The sequence below is a fragment of the Stegodyphus dumicola genome, chromosome 8 (genome assembly GCF_044657685.1).
Source record: "Stegodyphus dumicola isolate Sdum_Otavi_A_Nest chromosome 8, ASM4465768v1".
Classification (NCBI taxonomy): domain Eukaryota; kingdom Metazoa; phylum Arthropoda; class Arachnida; order Araneae; family Eresidae; genus Stegodyphus; species Stegodyphus dumicola.
Window position 1 is genome coordinate 99,401,766 of NC_140775.1, and position 17,899 is coordinate 99,419,664.

The following is a 17,899-nucleotide window of genomic DNA, read 5'->3' on the forward strand; positions in this document are numbered from 1 at the left end:
GTAGCAAAACGATTTAAAAAATCAGTTTAGATTTTTTAATTATTTTAAAATGATTTTTTTTCACATATCTTCATTTGATGGTCAAACTAAAAATCCTAGAAATTTACTGTTTGCACCATTGAAGAGAAAGAAAATCTCTCATATTAAAATTATATAAAATTTTACACTTAATTTCTGATTTTATGGCAAAATTTGAAAAATTGCTTGATTTTTTTTCAACATTTGACTGGTCCATGAACTTAGAAATTAAACATTTAAAAGTGTATTGGTTACAAAATATTGAAATTTTCAAAGATTATAAAACAAACTCTTAAATGAAAAAGCATCTAAACAAATACATGATAATTTTTTTCTTGTTTTTACACTGCACTGGTTTTTTTTAAGTTTTAAATTTTTAAAGGGACTTGAAAATGCAAACAATAAGTTTAAACAGCTATTTTTAATTATTAAACAACATTAAATGTTCAAATATTATTTCTTTTTTTTTATTTTCTGGTGTTTTATTTGCATCTGGCATCTGTTTCATTACTTCAATTTGAGTTACTGAACAACAATGCTTTTATCCTTTGAAAGCTGTGTACATTCTTTTCGCGATATGGCTGTAGTTAGTGTATTGCTGTAATTAGGCCCGAACCCGTTACCAAATGACAAAAGAGCCAGTCATGAACTCTACCTCTGCGTAATTAATTTATTTATTATAAACAGCAGTGTTGCCATGCTTTCTAGAAAACTGGAAAAAGTCAGGAAATTCGAAAATTGACCAAAAAAGTCAGGGAATTAAAATATTTTAGTCAAATTCTGGAAAAGTTTGGGGATTTTCATACGGCAATCCCAAAAATGAGTTTTGCACCAACCTTGGAAGCAATCACTTTCTTTGCTAATTATGTATTGAGTGAGCATCATTCGTGCAGCTGGCATAGAGGCAATCTTCGCAGCTCCAATCAGATTGTCTTTTAGAAAGGCAAAGCAAGTTTCCAGTAACCTCGAGAATCAAGAGACTCGCATGCACATGTGCATGTTGAACTAAAGAAAATACCTTCCCATTCTCATGTAAAACAAAATTGGTTCAATCCTAGTATGCGGTACACACAGGATTTCGCGACATTATGATGAGCAATAAATGCGTCATTTTGGTATTAGCGACAGTTTTTAAAATCTATCAAGGCCATGGTGTATACTAAGATTTTACTGCAAAATCTCTTAAACTTTTTTTTGTTTTTAATAAATGCCTTTGTCATTTTGCAGTAAAATAAAAAAAAAAATAGTAATCAGTCATCTATGCTAACTATTTGATTATTGTAATTCAATTTTTAAATAATTAACTTTATTTTAATGTTATTTGTATCATTTAATGTTGCTTCTTCCCTCTAAATTTATTTAATGTTATTTGTATCATTTAATGTTGCTTCTTCCCTCTAAATTTATTTATTATTAGTTAATAACACTTTCAGATTTCAGGCAATTTTCTGTGGCATAATTGTGTAGTTCTAGCAGTATGATGGCATACTATCACAAAATTTAATGCACATATTTTTTACTTACGTATGCTGCTAAATAAATATAAAATAAGTAAATTTATTTAAGAATATCATTAGATTTCTGTCTTTGGTGTAGCTGTAAAATATCTACAAAAAAGACATTTTAAAATCCAGATTGGGCAGATTCTAATCTTAAATATTCAGTGGAGAAAACTGAACTCTTATTATAACAATAATGCTTTGGGGATTATATATATATATGTGTGTGTGTGTGTGTGTGCGTAAGTCATATGTAGTTGGAAAATTTTTGTGTATTCAAGTGGTATCATAATTAATTTACCTCTCAGCACAGCCAACACGCACTGCTTGGATAGATTGGAATTTTCTTAAAACACACCTGGAAATCCTGGAAAAGTCAGGGAATTTCATTCCACTCTCAGCAAAGTTGATTAGCATCTGAGTGGTGCGGAAACTGGCGATAAGTGCAATGTCATCTGTTGGTGATGTTGCCAAGTGCTCGTTATGAGTACTACAGTACAAAGTCGGAGATCCAAACTCGTTGGGACTTCTGCCATTCCGGATTGGACATTTTTCTGGATATTAGATCATCAGTTTAAATCTAGTAAGACAGCATATAGAAATTATAAAATTAAAAGTATGAAATTGTGATTTATGAAATAATGAAGCATTTATGATCTAAAGGGTAACAAAATTTACAAAAAGAAGCTTCATATTTATTTGTTTACTTTATTAAACTTTTCTTTCAATCTAAGTTAATTTTTTTGGGCTAATGTTTTCTCTTTAATTCTGTAGAAAGACATAATTTCTTATGTAGTTGCAAAATTCCATTGTTCAAGTCCTGTAATTGCTGTGTCGAGAATTCCGACTAACTTGTGAATAAAAATTTTTTCGTTTTCAATAACCTCTATTTATTTCTTTACTACTGGTAGCGGTATTTTCTGGATGTAGAACCATACTAGAGATTTTGTTGTCCATTAATTGATTGACAATTGGGCATTGTCATCACAATGATAAACTTCTGTTATATCATCTTCATTTATTACAGCTTCTCCACATTTCTTTAAAAAAACCATTATTTGGAAAATTTAACCTCTTCTTTTGCCATATACGAAAACCAAATCACTCACGGCTATCATATTCATCAACCTCATTATGAAATATGCTAGCTGATACCATAAATTATGCCCAGCACTTTTTAAAGTTATCTAGAGACAAATCCTCCACGATGTTGCGGTGCTCCGCAATGCAGATTTTACACTAAAATATTTCAAAAATTCTTGAATATTCTTGCCATTATTCAAGAAATGTAACATGAATTTTAAAAATGCTACTTTATATCTGCATTTCAGCTCACACTCTATTTTGATATCTATAGGCTGAATGATGGGCATACAATGTGGAGGAAAAAATAATGCAGATACATTATCTTTCAATAAACTAGTGGAGTACGAACTGTTCAGCTGTCTACAATCAGAATAATTTTTGGGTCATCAAGCAAACCAATCAAATTAAAATGTTCCCGAGCCTCGGGTATGAAATGATTTTCAAACCACACATTCATTAGCGTTTATGTCATCCATGCTCTTTTATTTGCACACTATATAAAGGGGAAACTCTTTGCTCCTTTAAATGTTCGATGACATGGATTACAAAAAGTTTGCACTTACGCATTCCTGCAGCATTTGTGCTTGCCAAAGTCATTAGTTTTGCTTTGGAAACTTTGACATTAGTTGGAACCTTATCTATAGAGTTTGCCTAAGAATTTCCCGGTACATATTGCCATAAAAGACCAGTTTCATCAGCGTTGTAAATTTATTGAGATAACCTTTCACTGTTAGTGAGTTCAAACTGGTGACGAAAGACAAGTTATTTCGCTAAATTCAGTCTTGCTTCTATCTTGTACTAAGACAATTAAGCCATAGTTTATTATTATTTATCACACATCTATTTATCATACGTCTATTTTTTTTTGCATGCTTAAGGCTTATCAGAGTCCTGAATATACAGTCAAAAGTCTTTAATCCGCACTCGTAGGGACTTTGGCGATTCCGTATTATCGTTTTTTCCGGATTATAGATCATCAATTTAAATCTGGTAAGATGGCATGCAGGAATTATAAAATTAAAAATATGAAACCATAATTTATGAAATAAAGAGCAATTCTGATCTAAAGGGTATCAAATTTTAACATTTCTTTCAATGCCCGCATGCGTATTACGCATAGTTGAAATTAGAAAATTGCAACCAGAAAACTATTTGATGTGTATTCATGATATTTATAATGACGAGGAATTTGATTTAAATCATATAAAAGACGGAGTACATCAAGATGAAAAACTATATTTAGTAAAGAATTATAAGCCGAATAGAATAAAAACATCTACCCTGAAGATAAGGATAGTGCTGACAGATCAACTTCCAGTTCATTGCGTGCTGCGACATTTCCCCCCACCCCCGCAGAGCAGCATGAAATTGATAAACAGATTTTGGAATGGTTAGAAAGAGAGGACATGCCTTTATCCATTTTTTGCAGCAATTCCATTTTTTGTTTGATGGGCATCGAAACATGCTTTCACTTTCTAGATCCTTTGGCAGCTTACTTTTATAAAGTTGAAGCTTACTTTTATAAAATTGCTCTAACAGTCTGCAAAAAATAATAAGCCAGATCCAATTTGAAGATTAAAGAACAAGCGTAAAGGCAATCGGCAACATTAACTGAAATAGATAATTAGATAATTTTAGTTTAGCTTATACCATCCGTTATACAATAAATGTGCATGCGTAAAGGTATTATGCGCAGAAAGTTTGTAGCTTTGAGGTCCGGTTTAACAACTTTTGACTGTATAAATTCCCGCATATACTTAGGGCTTATCAAGGGCCGGCGCTAGATATCTTACTACCTTATGCAATATCTGCAGGCCCTAAATTTTTGTAACAAATGCCCAAGTTTTACATTTTTGTCACCCCCAAATGTTGGGTCCTTGTGCTCTCCCTAAATTAAAAAAATTTTGTCTTCTGTAGGTTCCGCCACCTTGTGCAGCCATACGAGCTCTGGCTCCGGGTCAGGATTCATGTGAATAATAAATCAGTTATTCTTAATTCAAATAACACTAAAAGTAGTCTTTTGGCCTATGAGTATCATTAACAAAATCTATTTATAGCATATGGAAAAAAAAATTTTAATGTTTCCTCATCAACATTTCTTAGCACAATTATCTTAAATCTGTAATCACTGCCAAGCATATTATCAACAGAGAAGTTCACCTTACTCTCTGTTATTTAATTATTAACATTAAAAAAAAATATTTGAGGCATTGCTGCATGAGTCATTACACGAGTTGAGTCGTCATGTGGCTGATAAACATGTGGTGATAAAAGCTAAATATAAAAATAATGATTCGCCAGGTTGACATCAGAAATGTAAAATATTACTTGGTGTTTAAAATCAACGATGTTTCTATGTAGAATATTTTGGTTTGAGATATATGACAAGCAGCTATAAAGTCAAATTATTGATTGCACAAATTTATGCTAGAATGATTGTTTCTTCAATATCGAGATATTTAATTTAGTGGCGAAGTGAAGTTAAGAATCAAGACTCTACATGTTTTATTATGGGGGGGATTATATGTGCATGCATAAAGCATACAAAAAAAAAATCCTTAAAGAAAAGGTGGGTGGTGGCTTTGAGGCCCAGATTTTAGATATTCCAGATATTTGATTTCCGGATCTTGGACTTTGTACTGTATTTATTTTAACCTCCATAATAATGTAAATTTTTGAAGTTTTAGATTTTTTTTCCTTTGTATATACCTAATGATCTATCTTGATGCCAAATTGACATCTGAGCTGACCCCCATTATGCACTTTTTTACATATCAAAGCTACGCCAGAAAAAGTTCATAATTTATACAGACTCGTACAGTGCATTGAAAGCTTTTAAAAACTTTTTCCAATACTCACAATCCTGTAGTTGTTGAAGTTCTAAAATTAAATAAGCTAAATTCTACTGCTGAGTTATAAGGTATTTCTTACACTTTCCTAGCGTGCCTTCGTGGTGTAACAGTAGGACGCCGGGCCGGTATCCAGAGGTCCGTGGTTCGATTCCCGGCGAAGGCGGTTGCATATTTTTCATCTTTTCTGCTTCCAATTTACCTAATGATTCTACAGGGTTCCTGGTCATGTTGGGATCAAAAGAAATGAGCTAGCAAATATCACAGCTAAATCTGCTGTTGATCTGTGCAGCCAGCATGCTACTCTGACAAGTATGAAAAGGATTATCAAGGAAAAAGACCTAGAGAAGTGGCAACTGCTATGGGATACTCAGGTCCACAGTAAGCTTAAAAGCATGAAACCTGTTGTTGAATACTGGAACTCTATAGGAAATCAGAGGAAGAATGCAATTCTAACTCATCTTCGTATTGGTCACTCTCGTAGTCCGAGAGAGTGAACTTGTTTGTTCCTACTGAGATAGTATTCTTACTGTACATCATATTTTAATTGAATGTCCGCATTTTAACTTGCTTAGATCAAAGTATTTTTATATCTCTGACTTACCTCTTGATAGTCTAATTGGGAAAGAGGCCAATGCTAATTTATTTCAATAACTCAAGGAGAATGGTTTTCTTATTTAATTTGATTTTCTTTTGATGCATCTGTGGATTTTAGTGCTATAAATTTTATTATATGTAATATTTTATGATTTCACTGAAGCATCACATCTTATATCATTACCCAATTTATGAGTTACTTCATCTTAACTTTTATCATTTTCATTACCTCTATTTGTTTTATAAATTTGCTGTTGTTTTAAACTTGTTATTACATAGAATTAATGTGTGGATTTGACTAACTTGTTTTTAACCAACTTCTTCTGGCGCTAATAATCTGTCCAGGTTGTGCATCATAATATTTACCATTTCCATTACCTTTAGGCAAGTCCAAATTTTCAAATCTATGATAAATACAATAAACACAAGTGACCATTATATCTTTGGAATCTGCATTCTCGTTTCCAATTTTGAAAAGACATTCTTTTACTTTTTCTTAAAAGAGTTAACATTGTAATGACTTCAGAAGTAAACATTGGCAGCTTCATATGAACCAAACTCTGGGTGAGTTAAGCAAAATATTTGGTGATGACTCTGGTTCCGATAACAGAACAGTACCGAAATCTTTAGTTAAATCCAAAAATTCTGAAGTGAAGAAGAAACGCATTGAAGAAAGAAACTGAATACATAGAGAGAAAGAAAATTATTCTTCAAAGATATGTATAGTTATTGTTATGTAAATTAACCAGTTTATAATTTCAGCCTTAATTATAATTTCTCTTTTCCATTTTCTGACCAGAATGCAAATCTGTTAGTATTTAAACTGAGATTTTTGGATTGTAAGACTGTGTATTAATGGCCTCCACTTGCATGCTGCATTAGTGCCTACCAGCTCAGATAATTTGTAATTATTCGTCTTTGCATTATTGCTGGTAACGTTGTACGATAGAGTTAATCAACGACCCTAGATTGAAATTAAACTGTGTAGTCTTTGACCACTAGTCCACAATTTTATTTTGAATTTGACTGGTCTTGCTTAATTACATCACCAAAAGCTGTAGTTGATTTTTTTTAGCATAAGAAGTGTCTGTATGTTCTAAGTTTTGTTAAAGGATATGTTTATTTAAACCTTTATCTGACTTTGTAGTTACTTTCAGACATAGTGATAATTTGCTTCATGTCTGTCAGGGGTTTGGGACTGTTTAGCTTTTACCAGATCAAGTAAAACCTCATAGGTATGCTGTCAAGAGATTGACAAATTAGGAGATAAAGCAGAAACTTGTGGGAACATTGGTTTGTGTAATGAAACAATTGACAAATTAGGAGATAAAGCAGAAACTTGTGGGAACATTGGTTTGTGTAATGAAACAAAAAACAAATTTCTAATTGTTAGAAAAGATGCATAAAGAGAAAGAAATAGTTATAGATTGGGCAAAATGTCAGGGAAGGTTTCAAATTGAAAAGATGCTTAAATATTTTTTTGTGTGTGTTTGTTGCTAGAAAACATTCATGTATTGTAGCTTTTAATATGTCCGAGTATCATCTAAGAATCAATGTCATAAATTATATGTGTTTTAAATTGTGAAATATTATTAGATTGTGATTTTAATAGTGTTTTTTAGCAAATATTTTTTTAGTTAAATAAAATTTAATAGTGGCCATGTAAATCTGTAATGACTAAAGGCAACTAACTACCCATTTAATTATTTATAACTAACTGCTCACCCTTAAAAGTTACCTCTGCATGTTAAAGAAAGTTATTGCCTTTCATTAATTTCTATCATGATCACAAGATACAGCACAAAGTGTAAAAATTAATGTAGTACTTATTCCTTCCAGCTGAACTTAAAATAATACAAAATAACTTTGGTGCTTTAGTGCCTTATTGGAACCTTAAAATATATTACCTGGGTTACAATCCCAGGAACTCTACACAAAGCTACGACACTAATTGCGTCAGACAGACTATAACTTTCAAAACTTCCTAAACATTCCTACATTAGGTTTTAGATCTGTTCAGATCAGCAGGTCTTTCTCTAGACAAGCAGCAGCAGTGGCAACAGCTTGTCTTCTGTTACGAGTCATGATGATTTTTATGATTTTACTTCTCATTTTAACCCATGCTGTTTGATATAAAACTCTGCTTGCTATTTACTAAACCTGAGCAAGTACGTGACAAAATGAGACATTAAGAAAAGCATCAACATAAAGCTAACTTAGTAAAATGTAAATAAAAGTCACTGATCTTCTTTCAAATACACTGGTTATTATTAATTAGGGAAAAATCACAAAAAAAAAAAAAAAAAAAAAAAAAAAAAATGAGGATTACTCAAAAAGTTGCATGTAGAATTTAATGAAACTGACCCATAATATATAATACATAGTAAGGTATAAAATAACATGAAAAGAAATTACCAGATGATTATGGTCTTATAGAAATTAGCATATGTATAAAATGAACAAATCAGATGTGTCAGTTTTGTATAGGAACATTATCTTCAATACAGAGTATTATCTCCCTTAGAAGCAATACAACACATACAGGCAATGTGTTGTGACAATTGTGCAGTCTGTCATTTCCATAGGGAGTGAGCCATTGCACACACGGTAAAGTCTGAAGAGGTCTGGGTCTGAAGCAGAGGATTGAGAGTAGCTGTATGTCTTCCTAAAGCACCTCAAACATGCTTGATAGAATTCAGGTCCGTTGATGGAGCTGGCCACTATATGCACTGAATTGTTTGCTGCTGAATATAATCATCCACAAAGCGAGTCCTGTGCGGTCTAGCGTTGTCGTCCTGTAGCAGGATATTATCACCTGTTAGTCCAGCATAAGGGCACACATAAACATTAAGGATGTCATCTCTATAGGCATGAGTATTCATATTTACATGTGGGAAAGACATGGTGGTCTGTGCATCCACCTAGAGAGATACCACCCCAAACACACATTACAAATTTCTCTCAAAATAAAACAATTGCTCTACAAGGTAAACATTTCTCGATTACTGTAAGTTTATTCTATAAGAACGAATATTTGTTTTTGTCTTTGGAGCTTAACAAAGCTTTTTGCTTTTTTTGTACATTTGTATTTTGCCATCATTCGATGTTCTTAACACAATTTTACAAAGCAGAATTCCATTTTAATTCATGTTTGACAAATAATCATTTATGATCTGTGTAAAGACATTGTGTGGAAGTTTGTAAAACCAATCATTGTTCTGTCTTCTAATTCTATATAGGATGTGATTTATGGTGAAATAGAAAAACCAGAAGAAAGATGAAGATTTGGTAATAGGGGTTGCTATTAACAAAGTAGTGGAAGAACGTTCAGAGGAAAAGAAAAATAAGTTTGATTTCTACGTTAGAAGCTATTTCTGCAGAGTATGTAGTTACATGTTATATAAATTCCCAGTGAACAATGGGCCCACCAGTGGCCGAGTGGTAAAGTCACTGAACACTGGTAGTTCGGTACGAAGTTCAAATCCCACGAATGCGTTTTCATAAATTTCCTCATGTGTAACATGTATACAAGCCAGTTTTCTTTAGAAAGACCTCCACGAAGGCATCCTTTGCCTTATACAAATAGCCCTCAAAGCTTTGCCATAACTACATAAACCTAACTAAACCAAATCCACTCAATGATGAAGTGATTTTATTGTTTTTGCTCTAGCCAAATGTATCTTTTTCTGATGTATGATATTTTTTGATAGCTACATCATTTAGTCATGGAAGAGAATGCTATTAATGTTGCAGCTTATAAATTAGAGTCGCAATTTTTGAGTTCACAATTAGAAAACTTGAATATAGTTAAAAACCGGCTAGGATTGACACTTATTCGAGTTTAATGGGAAAACTGAAATGTGCTGGTGCAATTTTAAAGTAGAGCGAACTGTCTAGGATAATGTTGACCATACTGACAATTTCCCATAGTAATCCAGAGTATAGAGGATTTTCATTGTTGTTGCAAAAACAAGGACTAAATTTAGATCTAATATTAGTAATGACGCATTATAAAAACTTTTATCAGCAGAAACAAGCGTATGTGGCAGTTGCTATGAACAAAATTATGGAATTTCTTAATGAAAGCAAAATCTGCTATTGTTCTTAGCATTTGTATGAAAATTTATTAAAGTATTTTTTCCTTAAAAATGCAAGTAATATATATATAACAAATAAGTGTTTTTGTACTGTTTACACATAAGAATTAGTAACTGAATTTTCAGATATTAATTTATTGCTATTTGAAGTAGTATTCAAAATATATTTTATAATTTTTTTTTGGCCATTTGGAAAAATCTCCTGAGTTTTGAGTGTTGTAGGTTGGCAAGTATGATAATGTCTCTTAACATAAAAGTTCATTTATGAATTATTCGTAATGTTTCTATAAATTATTTGACAGTGCTTTATCCCTATCTTAATACTTGGAGAGCATCCTTCATCGCAGCGTTACTAGGGAATTCACTGATTTCCGTTATCATCATCATCAGAAAATTTATCACAAAATGGAGTTTGCTGCGACCTACCATATGTATATAATTTGTAAATAGCTATTAACAATTGTTCTACTATTTTACTGGTAGATATAATCCATGCCTCTGCGATTGGGATCCTTCATGCACTGCAGTGTAGCTGAATTATACTGAATTACCCCTGGGAGCTTTGTGAGCCAATGACCCCTGCCTAATGCAAAGTTCAAAGGGCAAGCCGTGTAGTGCGGTTCTAGAAGACATGTGGAACACTATTATTATTATGACATGATATGCTTGAATTTGTTTTATAAGGCTGCTGGTAGTAATCTTCTGTCATCGGTATTACAGTTTAAATTTTTTCATCAGTATCTGCCCATATGTTAAATTGTTTTAGAATCAGTGTTGGAGACATTGCTTTTTCTTCTTTCTGTTTCGTTATGTATTAAGACTCGTATTCTTAAAACAATTCTTTATTAATTTTTCTGAGCAGTGTTTCCAGGACATGTTTGCCAATGTAATGCATAAAGAAGAATAATTTCCCTTGCTAAGGCATTATTGGGATTGTTTTTTTCTTGTTAATGTTAAGTAATTGACTAAAATTGAAGCAAGCTGATTGGTGACTTAATCCATGTACGTGGCAAACTTATAATCTATCTTGATCTTATTTGGCAATTTTAGTTTAAATAGTTCTGTAATATTTTGGTCATATTAACCACATTCTTGATTACAATAAGCAATATATTTTCCATGTTTCTGTTTACAAATGAACAGAACTTCGGCAATGCAATAACAGTATCCAAATTATAATATTGAACATGATTTTAGTGAGCTGCATCTACTATAACCTGGAAAACTTATAGTAGTAAAAAATCAAGAAAAAAGTACCCATTTGCTTAATATTTTTGCTTTTTGGGTTTAAAAGAAGCAGTGCCCCATTTTTAAATATTGCTCATTTCTTGTGTATTTCTGCTTTTTACTTTAAAAGTATAAAAATATGTTTAAAAATAACAAAATTAATTTTTAAATATTTGATAATATGGGAAATTATATATGCACATATATGATGTATGCACTTTATGAATAAGTTATATTTTAAAGTAATAAAAATAATGCATAATTCAGTACTATCTTATATTTGGTTTTTCTGCTTAATACATCATACAAAATTTTTCATGCATTTTTTAAATGATAAATAGATATTTGCTTAATTCAGAATGAAACTATTGCAGTTGTAGGTATAGAAGGATTCATGTGGTTAAAAAGTGGAAGATGACTTTTTCAATTGTTGATTTAGTGTTATTTCACTAAATTAACTCAAATTTATTTATTATTAATTATTTTGTTTTAGCCACTATGTCGTCTAGAATTTTTACTTAGGTCTAGAATATTTTATCACCTGTTTCTGGATGAAAGTAATTTTGTGTGTGCTTTTGAAATACAAATTAATTAATTAAATTTAGTTTAGCAATATGCTTTCCATATTCTTATTACTCAAAACTTAATAATTAGGTTTTTATTTTCAGCTCACAGAAGTTAACCATGAGCTGCAAGGAATCGGAGGAAAAGTTGTCCGAACCACAAGTTATCAAAATAGATACTGTGGGAGAGAAAACTGTTATTAGTGGCAAACCATGCATTGATTTTCAGCCTGATGACCGATGGCAAATAAAGGAAGATGACAAAGAGGATGAAAAAGTATTACCAAATTCTAAAATAAAGAGCATAAAAAACAATTCTAGTGAACGTAGATCTCTAAGGCTCCGCAGCTCTAAATCAACTGACTCTTCTTCAGCTGTGAATGGTGAGACGGTTGAATCTGGTTCAGATGATGAAATACGTGATCAAAATGGCAGTAAGCAAGAAGAAAATAGTAATGATGCTGTAGGAGTAGACAAATTAGAAAATCTGCATAGCAGGGGGAAAAGAAAAAGACGAAGTTTAGAATCTTCAACTGAGAACTCAAAAGATGTAACTCAGAAAAAAATGAAAGTAAGTGACACTGATAATTTTATTGAAAATGAAAAGCATAGTATTGAAGTTAAGAGTGAACAAGATCAAAAGGAAAACACTGATGATTCTAATGATAAAGTGGTAATGCCAAATCTTACTCCAGTGGCAGCAAATTGTGAGTCATCTAATGCAATTGATAATGATATAGATTCACAGAGCAGCGAGACTAATGTTGCATTGGATGAATCTAAAAAAGATGCTAATTTATCTTCAAAAGAAGTGGAACAAGCACAAACAAATGAAATTCTGCCTAAACTTGAAGAATTTAAGATCACAGAAACAAATGATAAAGGGAAAAAACAGTTAAAGGATAAAGAAAGTCCTGATGTTATACAGGAGTCAGAAATTGAAATAATAAACATTGATGAAGGTAAAAAATCTGATAATTCTGATGAAAGTGATTCTGAAATTCAAATAATAAATTTAGATGATAATGTAAAAAAAGAAAAGGAAGATTTATTAATAGTCAATCATGCTACTAATGAAGATGTTAGTCTGACTGCTGGTTATCCATATTATAATTCATTGAAAGAAAAAATAAGCGGGTTTAAAGCTGGAGAGTACAAGCCTGTAAAATTTCCCCATACAGGCACCTTACTCTTAGCTGAAAATGAAGTGATCATTGAAAGTCCCTCTTTGCTTGTTCCATTACTTATCAAGGAAGCTGATGAATTTCCTAAACTTGAAGGTGAAGATAAGAAAGCTACTGGTGAAGAATCTGCTATGATGAGACCAAATGTAATTTCAAAAAGAAACTTTTTTCAAAGCTCTGTTGGCCAGTTCCTGATTAATATGGGAATGAGTAGAGTACAAGAGTGGTATCATCGAGATATGAAACGTGCAAAGTTAAAACAGCTAAAAGCTAGTACTGAGCAAGATGAAGAATTAGAAAAATTAGTTGAAGAGCATGAGAAACGACATGCAGAGTTGAAAGAGATTAATGCTGTGTTTAATTTCAGAATGCGCAAGTGCAAATTTTGCAATTTTAAATCAGAGTCGCAGGCAGTAATGGAAGGCCATTATTTAACACCTCATTTGAGTCCCAGAAGAGAGTATAGATGCAGCTTTTGTGCATTCATGACAAGGGATCCTGAAGCAATTATATTCCATTTTGAAGCGATGCATGGGAAAAAAGCTGTCCTTGATGTAAACATACCATTCCATGAGTGCATTTTTTGTTCCTTTCAGAGTCATTTAAAAACCAAAGTTAATGCTCACATGAATCGTTGTCGAAAACATTTTATTCCCTCTCAGAATTTGGCTCCACCATTTGATTTTGAATTTCCCGGTGTTACTACGAAACCAGTAACGATAGCAGATGTAATAGGCCATAGGAGATTACTTTTAAGTTCTTCAAAAAATCAACGATTGTCAGTACCAGAAGACAGTAGTGCCTATGCTAGGAAGAAGCTTCAGTCTGTCCTAAGCAAATTATCAGGTCAAAATGCCTATACAGATATGAAAAACCCCAGCCTAATGAAGCAGTTAATGACATCTCAATCTCAGATGCCTGCTTTATCTGGATCTGGTATTCAACTACCTCCTGGTATAGTTATTACACGACCTAGGGGACCTCAGATGCCTCAAATGCGGCCAGTTAATAGGTATCCTCAACCAAGAGCAATGGCCAATCTTCGAGGTCCACCCCCAAGACGTGGGCCACCATATACTACTAATATTTCATCTACTGCTTCACAACTTGCCTCATCTGGTATTTCTATTACACCTGTCACAAGAGCTGGTGCTCTTCCCTCCAGAAATAACTCGATGCCAGGGATGAAAAATGTAACTCTTACACCAATAAGCACTGCTTCTAATCGAACAGTATCCCAAAAACCAGGTCCACCTCAGCCAGTGGCATTGTTCACAAACATGGCAGGGTCAGGTGGTATGATGGGTCAACCACAAGCTCGTTTACCTTCTGTTGGTGTCAATTTGAGACCCCTGAGGCCAGCTCTACCATATCAACGTCTGAATACTCCTCCATCTCAGGTGGTGAAAGGTAGCTCTGGGAATACTTTCGTTATGTGTGAAATTTGTGATTCTTATATCAAGGACTTAGAAGAATTACGTTCACACATGAATTGGGTACATAAAGTTAAGATTCATCCAAAAATGCTCGTTAGTCGACCTCCTTTGAATTGCCAAAAGTGCCAGTGGCGGTTCTTCACTGATCAGGGACTTGAAAGACATTTACTTGGAGCACATGGATTGGTCACTACAAATATGCAAGAAATGGCTAATAAAAATCAAGATGGAGGACGGTGTATTATATGTGGTGCAGTATTTACTTACAAACTCGTATCTCACATGACTCAGGTCCATAAAGTAACTCTCAAGCCTGCTCATCTTTCTTACAAATGTACTGTTTGTACTGCCACCTTTACATTATATAGGCTATTTGAGAGTCATGTGTATAATGTTCATAGTGGATCAGCAAAACGCCCTGCTGAAGATTCATCATCATCACCATCATCATCTGAACCTTCAGCAAAGAAAAGTGTTCCTGATGATACGGGTCCAAGGAAGTGTAAAGAGTGTGGTTTTGTCACAGAAACTATGCAAGAACATCTTATAAAAATGCATATGAAATCATGTTCTGTAAAATTATGCCGCATCGAAAAATGTGAAAAATGTTTATATTCTTCTGATGAGATGCTAGTAATTAGAATGTCTGACTTTGGATTAGATGATGATTTAGATGACAGTGGTGATGATTCATCTAGTGAATCCTCTGAAGATGATGGTGATGATGATAGTAATGAGCAGAAAGTAGCAACTGACACAGAGGATGTGCAGGAAGGCCAAGCTAATGAAGAAACATCGATCACCACAGATTCAGTATCAGTGCAAAAAGGAAAAAAAGGGGATACTGAAATAAAATCTGAGGTTGTAGAGAACAACCATGATGGTGTTAAAAACAGTGAGGCCACATCACACATGAAAGTAAATATCAATTTTATTTTAAAATTTATTTTTACATTTGTTTAAAGCTCTTAAAAATATGCTATAGACTGAGTTGACATAGTGCTGATTCATATAAATTTTGTTTTCAAAAACTGTTGTATTTCATGGAATAGAGGGAAAGTGAATAAGTAAATAATAATTTCTGTTAACAGTACATAGTCCGAGATCCAAACTCTTTGGGACTTTGGCGAATCCAGATTTGGGATTTTTCCGAATTCATCTAGTTTAAATCTAGTAAGATGACAAGTAGAAATAAACTATGAAATAATGAAGCATTTATGACCTTAATGGAATCAAAATTAAAAAGAAACTCACTATTTGTTTGCTTATTAAACATTTCTTTTAAAGTAAGTTTTTTTGGGGGGGGGGCAGGCTGATGCTTTCTCTTTAATTGTTCCATTCTTCAAAGCTTGTTATTCCCAATTAAATTTTTTTTTTTTCCTCTGAACAACCTCTGTCACCATCTTCACGATCAGTAGCAATATTTTCTGGCTTTATAACTGTACTACAGATTTTACTGACTGTTAGATGATTGATGGATTGTTACTGCAATAGGAAATCTTCTGTTTATGTCATCTATTACCACATCTCCATGCTTCTTCACAAATTTGATTGATTAGAAAATTTCGCTTTTTGTATGTGATATCTGAAAGCCTTCAAAGCTGTTCCTATTCATTATAAAGCTTAGCTAGCATCCGTTATACACCGTTGGCAATGTATCACGAGGTTGGCAAGTAAAAACATTGTGTTTCTGCTAAATTTTTTCTTCCTTCTATTGCACACTGATGAACTTAAGCCTGAATTATATATTTTAGTTATTCATTATACTTGCACCTATTGCTCGTGAGTCCTGATAAATAAATGCCCACATATACTACCTAAGGCTTATTCTGTACCGTTGCTAGACATTTTGTTGTCTAGTGAAATCGTATGGGTTTAAATTCTGCTAGCAAGCTCATTCCTAAATTCTAAAAATTTTGCATCCCAGTGCCTTCGGTAAATTAAAAAATTTTGTTTCTTAATGCTTCTTTAAAATTCTAAAATTAAATTTAGCCTTCCTTTAATTCTACTACCTGTCTCAGCTGTGGTGCTGGCTCTGAGCTTCTGTGAATAACATATCTGTTATTCTTAGTTCAAACAGCACTTATCAGTGTCATTAACGAATGACTTATGAATGGCTTATGGGTGTCATTTATGAAATCTTTTTTTTGCCTATAGAAAGAAATTTATGTTAAATTTCTCCTCGTCAACACATTCAGCTCTTTGCACTGCAGTTTATACTGTCATCATCAGTGTAGCATGAACATTAAAGGTTACCATGCTCTTTGGAATTCAATTACTAATATTTTTTTAAAAAATTGTTAAACATCACTGTATAAGTCACTTCTCAGACTATGAGATGTAAGTATAAATAAGCAGCAGGTAAGAAGACATCTACGAAGCCAAATTATTGGTCATACAGATTTATACTACAGTCAAAAGTTTTTAATCCAGAATGATCTATAATCCGGACCTCAAAGCTACAAACTTTCTGCGTATGCGTCAACGCATAATGCATTAACACATGCACATACTACCTTAATGCATGCGCATATATGTTTACACATGCACATTTAATGTGTAACGGACGGTATAAGCTAAGCTCTAATTATCTGTGTTCAGTTAATGTTGCAGATTGCGTTGTTCCTTAATCTTCTAATTGGATCCGGCTTATTATTTTTTGCAGACTTTAGAGCAGTTTTATAAAAGTAAGCTTGAACTTTTGATTATGTCAAAAAGAATTTCTGATTCTGGAGCTACCAAAGGATCTACAAAGCGAAAGCTTGTTTCTATGTCCATCAAACAAAAAGTGGAATATCAGCAAAAAAGGGATAAAGACATATCCTTTGATTCTCTAATCATTCCGAAATATGTTTATCAATTTCACGCTGTTCTGCGGGGGGGGGGGACGAGGCGGTGCACAATGAACTGGAAGTTGATCTGTCAGCACTATCCTTATCTTCAGGGCAGATGTTTTTATTTTATTCGACTTATAACTCCTTACTAAATGTAGTATTTCATCTCGATGTACTCCGTCTTTGTTATGATTTAAATCAAATTCCTCGTCATTATAAATATCGTGAATACACATCAAATAGTTTTCTGGTTGCAGTTTTCTAATTTTGACTATGCACAATGTATGCTTTACGCATGTGCGCGTTGAAAGAAATGCTTAATAAAGTAACAAATAAATATTAAGCTCTTTTTTTTTTTTTTTTTTTGTAAATTTTGATACCCTTTAGATCATAATTGCTCTTTATTTCATAAATTACGGTTTCATATTTTTAATTTATAATTTCTGCATGCCATCTTACCAGATTCAAACTGATGATGTATAATCCAGAAAAACCGATAATCCGGAATC

The 17,899-nt window shown here is 32.9% G+C and overlaps 1 protein-coding gene across 2 annotated transcripts in view; it reads left to right on the top strand.

The window, feature by feature from the left end:
• Positions 1–17,899, top strand: part of MEP-1 (zinc finger protein MEP-1) — a 233,767-nt gene that overhangs the window by 25,526 nt on the left and 190,342 nt on the right. For both annotated transcript variants that reach the window (XM_035351659.2, XM_035351658.2), the window contains exon 2: positions 12,042–15,474. In XM_035351659.2, coding sequence (XP_035207550.1) covers positions 12,058–15,474 — 3,417 coding nt within the window. In that variant the 5' untranslated portion in view covers positions 12,042–12,057. The remainder of the gene's footprint in view (positions 1–12,041; positions 15,475–17,899) is intronic.